The sequence below is a fragment of the Orcinus orca genome, chromosome 2 (assembly GCF_937001465.1).
Source record: "Orcinus orca chromosome 2, mOrcOrc1.1, whole genome shotgun sequence".
NCBI lineage: Eukaryota > Metazoa > Chordata > Mammalia > Artiodactyla > Delphinidae > Orcinus > Orcinus orca.
Window position 1 is genome coordinate 14,818,995 of NC_064560.1, and position 13,178 is coordinate 14,832,172.

The 13,178-nt window shown below is 40.7% G+C and overlaps 1 protein-coding gene across 1 annotated transcript; it reads left to right on the plus strand.

Moving 5' to 3' along the window:
• The first annotated feature begins 371 nt into the window (after positions 1 to 371).
• LOC101289675 (60S ribosomal protein L19-like) lies at positions 372 to 989 on the plus strand. Its single transcript, XM_049705564.1, is given in 2 exon segments — positions 372 to 693; positions 695 to 989. Coding segments are annotated over 2 exon segments (561 nt in total). The 5' UTR covers positions 372 to 412; the 3' UTR covers positions 975 to 989.
• The last annotated feature ends 12,189 nt before the right edge of the window (positions 990 to 13,178 follow it).

Genomic DNA, 13,178 nt, shown 5'->3' on the forward strand with positions numbered 1-13,178 from the left:
AACAAGGCATTCTCCACCGTCCTGGTAGTTACAGTTTATTAAAGAAGAAAAAAATAGGTCATTAAAGCTGCAGGATATAGATTAAAAGAAATTTGCAGTGCTCTGCATGTGCATATTACCAGGTGACCAAACGTAGGCAGGATAGTTTGGGAATGTTTTATGGGAAAGTGATACTTAAGCTGAGACCTCAAGGGTGAGCGGTAAGGGCTCAATAACTGATAATACCTCTTTAAAAACTAAACTACAGAACCAACTTTAAAGAGCAGATAAAAGGTCACAGGGGGATTTAGAGATTCAGCCAATTTATGGCAACTTCAACTTACATGAAGGACAATTAGTAAAAGAAATGGCATTTTAGTTGATTCCCAACTTATCTAAAATCTTCTTGCCTTTCACCACTGTGACTGCAGCCATGAGTATGCTCAGGCTTCAGAAGAGGCTTGCCTCCAGTGTCCTCCCCTGTGGCAAAAAGAAGGTCTGGTTGGACCCCAATGAGACTAAGGAAATCACCAATGCCAACTCCCGTCAGCAGATCCGGAAACTGATCAAAGATGGGCTCATCATCAGGAAGGTCCATTCCCAGGCTCGATGCCGGAAAAACACCTTGGGCCACAGGAAGGGCAGGCGTATGGACATAGGTAAGCAAAAGGGTACTGCCAGTGCTCTAATGCCCTAAAAGGTAACCTGGCTGCTGGCTGCTCAGAAGATACCGTGAATCTAAGAAGATTGACCGGCACAGGTATCACAGCCTATACCTGAAAGTGAAGGGCAACGTGTTCAAAAACAAGTGGATTCTCATGGAACATATCCACAAGCTGAAGCCAGACAAGGCTTGCGAGAAGCTTCTGGCAGACCAGGCTGAGGCCCGCGGGTCTAAGACCAAGGAAGCCCGCAAGGACCATGAAGACCGGCTCCAGGTCAAGGAGGAAGAAATCATCAAGACTCTGTCCAAGAAGGAAGAGACGAAGAAATAAAGTTCTCCCTCTCTTCTCTGTATATAGTGGCCTCGGCGACCACTCATTCAATAAAAATAAGCCTTTATCTGCCTTAAAAAAAAAAAATCTTCTCAAGAACAAAAGACAAATGGTCGGAGACCCCATGGCTAACCTCACAGTCGGGCAGTTGGAAGCAGGCTGGCCTGTGATGAAGACAACTAACCAGCTGATGGTTAAAAGAGAGAACAGGTGATTCTTGGAGTCATCTGCTTTAAAACCAGTACTTTTCACAATGTCCTTTGCTTTAGTAGTATTATATTCATGCCAAAGTGTTTGTGAATATTACGTGAATTAATCAACATAAAAGCTCTTTGAGAAATCAAGGTCTCCAGGGATAGAAGGTACTTTTACTTATCACCTTCCTTTGTGTGCTACAACAGAGGAGGCTTTTCTTTTACAGAGAATATTAAAGAACAATGATTAAGCATGTTCTTGGACACCATAAACGTATACAAATAAATGCCTACTGAAATTGTATGAAGGCTCATAAAGGTGTAAATAGGAAGAAAAGGCATTTGCAGAATCTTTCCCTATACGTGTGAGATACCCATCAGCATTGGTGGCAATGCTGTTCTCTTGGTGCTTATCAAAAGTGCATGGAAGATTGCAGGGTGAGCTTATGGGCAGACACTAATAGATGAAATGATGTGATCTCCTCAATCACCAGTTTGCCTCTTACAAAATTTCTGCAGTTAAAAATTTTGACTCAAGAAGGACACAAACTGAGTGACTGCTAGCAGGTCACTGAGCACCCTATCTGCACATTTATATACAGATAGATGTGGAAAGTAAGCTTTCCTAGGACTCAATGAAAAGCACATCAGAGAATGTTGTCATTGCCTCCTATTTTCTGAGCTGGTTATAAGACAGTGCTTATAAGGAACTTAAGAAAGGGAGAACCTTGTTTTCAAATGAGTTGGTATATGGAACTCTCATATAAAGACATAAAATTAAAGGTGATCTGATTGAAAGTGGCAATTAAAGCCAACAGCTCTGCTTGGCCAGTATCTGTGATGATGTCCCGACTCTTAGAATCCCCTCCCAGCAAACCAGAACCTTCCTGGGATGGCTAAACCCAGGTCAGTCTATATCTTTCTGGAAGCCAGGGGATGTTGTAAAGCCTTGGGCTGCATGTCCATGGTCTATGTGGGATAAACTGAGAGAGTGCAGAAGGAAGCATTGTCTCAGGGCACAAAATTGGAATAGTGGCTCCACCACAACTGTGCATCAAAAGGGGTCAAAGCTGATAGATAACAGGATTGCTTTTCATGGGAAGTGGACAGTGCTAAGTGGGGCACGTATACTCCCACTCAAACCAACAAGCAAGGTTTTTAAATCTGGAGCAAAATTGAATTATAATGTACTGAGATTTACAAGGGTATGTGTATGTCCATGTTCTCTTGTTAGACATCTGCAATAGCTTCATTTTGTATTTCAGCTTTTTATGTCATAGTATTCCCAGACATAGGATATGTGTTCAGAATTTAATATAAGGACATAAAAATGTATCAGAATTTAAAATTAGATTTCAGCAACATTTATCCAATGACTATGAAAAACTCAACATGGAAAAATAAAAGATAAAATTTTCATGTGTTAGGAATTTATTTTTAATGAGAAGCATTTTCTGTCTACTCAAATGAAGTAGTATAAATCAGCTGACCATAAATTATGAATGCCGATATTTGAAACATGCAAGTGTAAACTTAGGCCACTTGAGTAGGTGCTATCCTTTCATTATGCAAAATAAAACATAATCACAGCAGGGTATTGCAATGTGGGGAAAAAAATCACTAACAATCATTTTCGTCTCTGCCATTCTAATCAGTTTGGAAATAGGGAACCAAGTTGACAATATTTTATTCATTAGATTTTTCTGTCTATGGATGCCTCAGATGCTCATGACTCCCTCCCCGGAAATTAAAATTTTGGGGCAAAAAAGGAGAGTGTAGTCCTTTTCACTTACTGTGTTTTGTTTGTTTGTTTGTTTGTTTGTTTGTTTTGCGGTACGCGGGCCGCTCACCGTTGCGGCCTCTCCCGCTGCGGAGCACAGGCTCCGGACACGCAGGCTCAGCGGCCATGGCTCACGGGCCCAGCCGCTCCGCGGCATGTGGGATCTTCCCACACCGGGGCACGAACCCGTGTCCCCTGAATTGGCAGGAGGACTCTCAACCACTGTGCCACCAGGGAAGCCCTACAGGCATTTTTATATTTCAAAACCCAAGCCTCCCAGGAATCCTTACAGACCCATCCTGGTAACATTCGACACCTTCAGACATGGCTTAACTGCTCTCTGGAGGGCCTTCTGAATTTCAGGATCAGCTGCCCCTCTAGCCTTGTCTCCAGAGTAAACCTACACGGTATAGATCTGAACCTAACCCTTGGAGACTGACCTGGTACCCAGACCAGCCAAGCCACAGTCGAAAGCAGAGCTGCCCAGCCGAGCCCACCCTGGAGCCACAGAACCACAGCCGATCTGCAGATTTCAGAGCATGAGAATAACAGCATGTTGCTATAAGCCACTCTGTTTTTGGAGGGGTTGTTTTCCAGCCTTATTGTGGCAATAACTAGTCAATGGAGAACTTCAAAGCAGGTCTGAAGGAGAGAGCATCCAATTAAAAAGTACTTGGGTTCAAACATGTAGAAAATAGGTTGCAGTTAATCACTGAATAGGACTTCTGTCATCCCGATGGTGGTATTTAAAGCTAAAAAGGAATTCATCACAGGCATGTAACAGGACTTTGCTGCTCATAAAACACAGGCTCCAGATTTTCATAGAAAAGCCATAGATGAAGTAACTAATGAAATCCATACTTAGGATAAGATGCAAATCTGACTCATTATGCTAGTCAGAGTTTGTATATTTTGTCTCTTTTAGAGGGAGAGGTTAATCCCAAATCCTGGCAGGATTATTAACATCCTATGTTCTGCCTGGGTTATTATTCTTCCTGTTCAGTTGGTAGAAAACGTATGGCTTTCACTGCTACACAAAGACATTTTACTGGTGAAATGAGAAATCGCAGACTATGCGTTATGGACTAAAAGGAAAAGAAAAGACCAGAATCCTAGGTTGGTGCCCCATTTCTGCTGTTTCTAGGTTTGTGGCCTTGAACGAGGCACCCTATCCCTCTGCTCGTTGTGCTTTTATGTCTAGGAGAGAAATGATACCTTCGCCTACATCACAGTGCTGCTGTGAGAACCCACGTGATGATGTTATGAAGTTGCTGAGAGCCAGACATGTCACTATGTGAAACTGATGTTAGGAGAAATGCATCATAACGCTGAAGGGAACTGGCTTTGAAGTTATACAAACTTGGGTTCAGACTCCAGCTCTGCCATTTCCTAGATGTGTGATCTTGAGAAGTTTATGTACCACCCTGAGCTTCAGATTTTCCTGGAAAAGCAGGATTACATACAGCACCTGCTGTAGAGTTGTGAGTCCTCAACGAGATAAGGAATGTGAAACATTTAGCACAATGCTTAGCATAGAGTAGGGGCTTCCAGATATGGCAGATGGATTAACGACCAGGCATTGTTTTCTCAGCACTTGTTGACGCAGTGGCAGCAGATAGAGGCACTGAGCCTCTGCAGTCACACCGTCCTTTGTACCAGGGAGAAAGTCCAGAAGTTGGCACATTATTTTGGCTTTTGGTTGCAGAGTTACTGAGGATCCGTTCTCCTTTCCCTCACTTCTGCTACTGATGGTGGACGCTGCTTTTCCAGACTAGAGTTTGTATCTTCTCTCATGTCTCCTCCACTGGCTCATTCTAGGGTGGTAACATCTGGATTAGACTGAGTCCAGGAAGATCAGCCTTGCCTCTCCCCTGACGACGGTCCTGGATCTAACCCTTCATAATTCATCACCCTACAATTTGGTATCTTAGTCTGCCAAGACGTAGTGATGGTTGATTCTTGTTAAGGAAAACAAGTCACTAACTCTGTACCACGTTTTCAGGTTGTAAGATAAAGAAAAAAAATCATATTATTGATTGGTATATGAAAATAGAGAAAGCTCGTACTCCACAAATCCTGGCGGTCAGGGGACGTAGGTTTCCCTGTTCTCTGTCAATCAATATACATTTCCAGGAGGACTAGAGAATTTAAAAACTCACTTATAAATTCTAGCCACTCATTAAGCTAATGTGTTCACTTTATAAAGGAGCTGGCAACCTGTTAGATGTGAGGTAACCTTTAATTAGAACATTTAAAAATACTTAGTTTTATTTCCGTTAAACACCATTCCATTCCCACTGCAGAACATTTAGAAAAAGGAAGAAAAATTGGAAGAAGAATCGAAAGACACGCATAGTCCTCCCACCCACACGTGACCACTCTTTACATTTTGCTGTATTTTCTTCCAGTCGTCTTTGCTATGGACAGTTTTAACTAAATCATTTCCAAGTGAAATAGTTTCATGCTCTTCTGATCAAAGGCTGGATTTCAGTAAAGATAAGCCGGTGTCAAGAGCGAGGCCTCTTTCAGAGTCACAGTGGTTACTCAGCATCTTTGACTTTGGGCTTTTCCAAGCCCCCAAAATCTGGGCTGGCTTCCCAAGGCATTTAGAAAAGTTGCTGAAAGCATGATGCCAACAAACATTTGCTGTCTTAAAAATTTGTGTCCAAATCTCAGCTATTTAGCTGAAAAATTAGCAGACAAATTCCAGCAAATTGAATTGTGTAGCGTGATTCTCAGTTCTGCTAAAAGGAGGATAATACATCTCAATTGACAATAGCAGAGGTACCTTATTTGGATTTGTTTTTCTGAGTATCTCCCACTTGGGATTTACAAAATCTACACAAGCTCCGAAAAAGCTGCAATTTCCTGTCTATTAAGCCCCAAATGGAAAACTAACAAATACGATGAAAAACAGCAACGTAGTTGACAGACTAATATATATTAATCCCATCGCCATGGTTGAGAGATGGAAAATTATTATTGAATAAGACTCTTTCATCAAACCAAATATTTCCGAATGCTCCAAAGTACATATCTGGCATCACTTCTGCTTTACACATCTGCTTCTGTCTTTGAACTCTGATATTAATCTGAAGGTTGCATGCAGCTGCACTGTTCCAAGATAATTAGTTTTTTCCATTCTATATTGCAATTAATAGGGTAGACTTCAAAAACATTCAGAACTTGGATTTGCATAAACTCTGGGCAGCTAGAAGATTTTTCCAAAATTCAAATCAAGCTTGTGGAAAAACTTGTGCAGTTTCCCAGCACCTTCCTAGAATCTTTTACATTTCACCTCTCTCTGAATACTTTTAGCCATTTTCTCTGCATTTTTAGACTTAATTGCTGTCAGGACTTTACAATCCTTCTTAGGATATTTCAGAGACAGCCAACCTGAAGGAAGTGACACCTGCCCTGACAGGTATGACAGCAAAATTTTGGGTTGGCTTTTTATATTAAACATGGAGGATCTTATGTTGATGGCATTTTCTCCAGAGCTTCGGGAATTTGGAAATATCCATATAAAAGTGGCTTTATGGTTACCTCCCCACAAGAGATGAACCCTCACACCCCCAAGGACGTTGATGAAACAGTTCATGTCATGTATTATAATTTCCTTCCATAGCCTGCAACCATCCATAGAGAGGGTTCCAGGGCCTCTTAAAGGGCAAAGACTGTAGATGTTCTTGTTTTATGTTGGTGCTTTGTGTCCATTGAAAGAGAGGAGACCAGGGAGGAGGTGACGTGAAATCCTGACATCCCGAGTGGACAAGAGCTGGTCTGAGGATGAATAAGTTGTCCTAGGATGGAAGAATATTTTAAACAAATTGCAGGGTTCACTTCTAATAAGTGCAAGCCAGCTTGTACTTGTCCTGCAATACCAACCAGGTGGCCATCGTTTACAAAAATCACTTTCATGAAGTAGAAAGGAAATTTCTACTTGTCAATAGCATTCTTACATGATCTATACTTAGTGAGAAGATGTATCTTCTTAATATTCCCGGAAGACTGTCCTTCTCCTTAAAAACAAGTGGGTGGGCTTCCCTGGTGGCACAGTGGTTGAGAGTCCGCCTGCCGATGCAGGGGACATGGGTTCGTGCCCCGGTCCGGGAGGAAACCACGTGCCGCAACGCGGCTGGGCCCGTGAGCCATGGCCGCTGAGCTTACGCGTCCGGAGCCTGTGCTCCGCAACGGGAGAGGCCACGGCAGTGAGAGGCCCGCGTACCGCAAAAAAACCCAACCAAACAAACAAACAAAAAAAGTGAGTGAAATGGCAACGTGTATTGCCATTTCTGATGGCAATCTGATTCTTGTGTACAAGGACAGTTTGCAGACACGCTGTTGGTTTTATGCTCTTTTTCTCTTGGACCTCATATTGTTCCTATTACGAATATATTCTGCTCAGCCTCTAAGTGTCATGGCTGTCAAGTTTATTCGGTTTTTAAATTTTCTCCCCTTGGAAATTCACATTATTTAAATATTTTCTGACTTGCACAAAAGCAAATTTCAGAGTCTGGCTGAAACCCTGCTGGTAATTTTAACCTAGTAGGAGAGTATGTTGTTGTTTTTTGTTCTAGAATGTGGCCCATTCAGTGGAGCTGGAGGGATGCCTGATGAGGGAGAGCACACACATCCTTTGAGCACTCTTGCTTTCTTCACTTGTTCTCTTCTCCGGCTTCTGTAAACTCCACACTGGCCTGGTTTCCTTCCTGTCCTTCGGCGCAGTCTCCCTCTCCTATATCATGAACTGCCTCACCTGGAGTTTCTCGGTCGTTAGCATTGAGCCTTCTCCTCTTCTTGCTTCACACTCTCTTTGGGGGTAATACTGTTCATTTCCATAGCTCCCAGATTTATCCACCAAGCTCAGAGCTCTGTTTGGGGGTCCACAGTCATATCCAAGTGTCTGTTTGAAATTTTTTTTTAACTGAAGTATAGTCGATTTACAATATTGGGTTAGTTTCAGGTGTACAGCAAAGTGATTCAGTTATACATTACATATACATATATACCCGTATTCTTTAAAACATTTTTTTCATTATTGTTTATTACAAGACAGTGAATATAGTTCCCTGTGCTATACAGTAAATCCTTGTTGTTTATCTATTTTATACACAGTAGTGTGTATATGTCAATCCCAATCTCCCAATTTACCCCTCCATTCCTTCCCCTTTGGTAACCATAAGTTTGTTTTCTATGTCTGTGCATCTGCTTCTGTTTTGTAAATAAGTTCATTTTTTAGGTTCCACATATAATTGATATCATACAATATTTGTCTTTTTCTGTCTGCCTTCACTTATTATAATAATCTCTAGGTCCATCCATGTTGCTGCATCTATTTGAAATATTAACTTGTCTCTCTCAATTTCAGACGCTGAATTGAACTTTCATCTTCCAACCTGCTCCCCCTTCATCCTTCCCCATCTGTGATAGATTAAAAATGTCTCCCATTTATTTGACACCACTCCCATCGAGAGGTGGCAGCTATGGAAACCCCTTCAATCTGGGGAAGCTTGATCCGAGTGACGTTGCAAGGTTTCTGGGTCTGGACTTTAAGAGGCTGGCAGTTCCCATAGTCTATCTCTTGGTGTACTTGCAGTCTGTCTGGAACAGAATTTGTTACCAGGCAGGATGCAGCCGTAACCAAATATCAAAACATGTAGTATCCGTGCTGGGACCAGGGAGCAGGTGGAAGCTGGAAGTGCCTCGGGAGACAGTTGGGAGGACTTGAAGGACAGTGAGGAAAATGCTGGAGAAATGATGACCTGTATTACGTCGTAGGGAAAAGAAAAGAAACACTGTCACCTGCAGGATGTGGAAACTAGAACATGTATCTAATGAACTTGTGGATCCAGATAAGGAGATTTCCAGATAGAATGTCCAAAGATCCAGCTAGTTTCTCTTATCTACATATGATAACATAGGCAAAGAGAGAAAGGAGCTTTAAAAAGTGCTGTTAAATTTCAACCTGAGTTTAGGGGAACCATAAAGAAACCAGGACTTTTGTGTTCAAAAGTAAACTGTTCTCATCCCCATTCTCACCCAGGAAAAAATTCTCAAAGTAAGTGGCTTTTGAGCAAAGACCAAATCCAGGGCTCTACCAGGAAAACATGGCATCCTCTAGACAGAAGCTGGCTCCCTCAGAGACCAAGGTTAAGTCTTTAACCCCTATTTATCCTTATCGTCATTTCTGATCACACATTCCCATTAAACTTCCTCGTATTGTAAAGATTTTGTAGCCCAGGGGTCCCCAACCTGGGCCCCATTAGGAACTGGGCTTCACAGCAGAAGGTGAGCGGCAGGTGGGCGAGCGAAGCTTCATCTGTATTTACAGCCGCTCCCTGTCGCTCGCATTACTGCCTGAGCTCCACCTCCTGTCAGCATTATGGTGACTTGTATAATTATTTCATTATATATTACAATGTAATAATAATAGAAATAAAGTGCACAATAAATGTAATGCACTTGAATCATCCTGAAACCATCCCCCCGCCCCTCCCCCCCCAGTCAGTGGAAAAATTGTCTTCCACAGAACCGGTCCCTGGTGCCAAAAATGTTGGGGGCCACTGTCTTAGCCAATCTCTTAAGCTTTCTACTTTTGGATCTATCATGACTCCACTAGATTAATATTCCTAAAGTGCCACCTTGATTATTAATGCAAAACATTTCTGAGTGTCTACTATTTATGGTCTTTAAACTTGACCCCGAAAGGACAGTAGAGCAGGACAAATGTTCTGTATTTAAGGCACTCCCTGTGTAGTAAAAGAAACACATCAACAGTAATTAAATAATATATACTATAAATAGAGATAATAGTAAGTACTATGACATGTTTGAATCTATGCCAAGGGGTTCAAACACCTTTTGTTTAAACATTTCAATAAGCCTATGAAGTAAATATTATTGCCAGACTAAAATAAACATTGTTTTAATAGTAAATATATTATACTGACTAAGAAACTAAATCTCAAAGGGTTTTGGTAACATACGGAGTATGTGACAAAAACTAGACTGTGAACCTACTTTAATGAGAAAGTAGGCCCCTGCAACCATGATGCTTTCCATCTTCTCACTGATAAAGCGCTGCTCTGTCTTCAAGGAAGAGTCCTGGATTATAAAGTAGAAGTCTAAGGTTGAGCGGTAGGATTCCAAGCTCCTCCTTCAAATCACATGCTCCCGGGATATTGTTCCCATCGCTGAGTTTGGAATGATGGAGCACTTCCCAGACATTACTTAGCTCAAGTGTTTCAGGCACCATTTTCCTCCCTCGGAGCCCCTGTGTCTGTGTCCACACATTAGTGAGGAGAGGAAACCTTTCAGGCTAATGCACTGGGATTTGAGCATCTATCTTTGGAAACCTGGAATCCAAGCCACTCATCCATTTAAAGTAATTATGGAGTTGCTGACAGAGTAGATCATGAAAGTTCCTAACACAGGGAGAAAAAAAACGTAACTATGTGAGGTGATGGCTGTTAACTTATTGTGGTGATCTTTTTGCAATATCTACATATATCAAATCATTATGATGTATGGGTTAAAGTAACACGGTGTTTTAGCCAATTATATTGCAATAAAACTGGAAACAAAATGTACAAGAGAATACCACCAGTGTGGAAAATCATGACACATAGGATGTTAAGGCAGGGGGACCACAAAGATCACGAAGGTTACACTTTATAATCAAAGAAAATGTGGCAAAGAGAAGTGAGGTGACCCGCCCAAGGCAACACAACTAATAATTGATGGAACTAAGCTTTGAACTCATTGTATCTGGCAAATCTGTACTAGTTAGAAATTAAACTACAATTGACAAAAAGAAAAAAAAAATTAGAGTTCATGATGGAATTTAAAAGAAAGGGGACTTGACTTTTTGTTTGTTTGTTTGTTTTTTGGTTTTTTTTTTGCGGTATGCGGGCCTCTCACCGCTGTGGCCTCTCCTGCTGCGGAGCACAGGCTCCGGACGCGCAGGCCCAGCGGCCATGGCTCACAGGCCCAGCAGCTCTGCGCGCGGCATGTGGGATCCTCCCGGACCAGGGCACGAACCCGTGTCCCCTGCATCGGCAGGCGGACTCTCAGCCACTGCGCCACCAGGGAAGCCTCTTGACTTTTATTTCTGTTATGAGGTACACTCAAAATGTGAAAATTTCAAGACCCTACGATTCACTCACATAGGAAAGAACCTTTAGCACTGATAGTCAGAAGGGAAGGAAGGAGAATTTTATTATCACCAGATTAGCAGAGTTTAAAAATCTGTAATACTAAGTGAGAATCAGATTGTGAGGAACTGGGAATTCTTGAACAGCACTGGAGAGAATGCAACATTATAAACCACTGTCAAGAGCAAATTAGAAATACTGAGTGAAACTGAAGGTGTTTGTGGCCCTGGGACCCAACTGTTTCACTTTTGGTATAGACCACAGAGAAGCCCTCATCCAGGGCACAGTAGATCTTTATAATAGAGAAAAATTAGAAATAGCTACTAGCTTATCAAAGACAGGACTGTGGATGAATACATTGTTATCTATCATATAAAGAAATACTGTATAGCGGGTAAATGAACGAATTAAATTTACACATCTCACTTTAGATAAATCTTAAAAACTTAATATTTAACCAGAAAAAGCATGTTGAAATGTGATATTTATATGAAAAAATACTATATGTTTCAATCATTATTTGCATATATATATGAAAATTGTAAAAATAATTACTGTAATGATAAATGCAAATCCAGGATAATAGAAGGGAAGACAGAGAATGGGATTATAGTGGGATCTAGAGAGGGCTTTCAAATACCTCATAATATTTTATTGCTTAAAATAATCTGAGATAAATGTGGTAAAATTATCAAGAATTTATAAAATAAGGTGTCATGTATAAAAGCCTTCATTAAATCAGCCTCTCTATATACTTACCTATATATCTGAAGTATTTTAAATTTTTTAAAAGAGTTACAAAAGATATTAACTGTGATCTTATTTTGTTGCTACGAGTTGCAAAGATCTAGGAGACTGAGTTACAACTGGTTAATACAAGTGGGAAATCATATGAAAATTAGCTAGTTTATCTGATTTTCTTTTTAAATTAGTGACAAACCTTAGTGCAAACAACCTAGTTCTTATAGCTGAGTTTTGCTCTGATCAAAGTCTGATAATCATTTATAAATTCTTTAGGGGAAAAAATTCTGAATTAAGCAACTTAAAGCTCCTAAACCAGTCTGGATTACTGGGGGAGGAGTTGCATAATTATTCTTTATTAATCCTGACAGTATCCTGTCCCATCCAATCCTACTTAAGATGCAGAAATTACTTTTCTTTGGATAATTCAACAGATTCTTTTGATGAGTATCTTTTTGTACAGAAGGTAAGGGTACCTTGACCCTTTTTTAAAAAGTACCTAACCAGGAAAATGAAAAATTTTAAGAGCTGTGTGCCTTTTCACACAACTCCCACCTCCCAAATGAAATCCAAGAGATTTAGATAGTTTTCTCCTCTTCTAGATGAGAAAAGCTGGTCACCGTTTCCTATAAAATAATGGCAATTTTAAAAATTACACAAAGAGCAAATACGAGTTCTCCCCAAAGTTTCTACTTTACCTTCCTAGTTACTCTTTTTGATCTTTTAATTATCCCTGAGACTTGAGCCAACACGCACCAAATATATTATGCTCTCATGTTAGCTATAAACTTTAGTCATCATTTTTTCAAACAATATTCAACAATAAACTTGGTGTGTATGAGTTCTTTTCTTACAAAAATCTCTCTATAACAAACATCGTGTTTCCTTCAGTTCATGCAATAGCCTTCTCACTATCTCGTTTGGTATCTGATACCCAAATAAATTACTCTTACACCTTTCTAGAATTAAATATTATTTTTATTATTGTCTTTGTCTGGAGATCTAATTAGACCACACCTACCTAAGGCCCAATCACACAGGATTGTAAACTTTGTTCTTCCGGATTGACTACAAAGAAAACCACAGCCAACAGTCACCGAGCATCTACAATGCTGTGGCTATTGTGTTATCACATTATAAATCTCTCCTAACAAAAACTCTCTAAAGGAGTTATTATTCCAATTGTCAGATGAACAAGCTGGGGCTTGGAAGGTTAAACTTGCCTTTCCAGCCCTGATGGATATCCGAATTATGTGGAGAGCTTTGAAAAGACACCAGTTCCTGAGATGGAAATTTACAAGCAGGAGTCTTTTTTAGGCAGTGCACCTGGGAA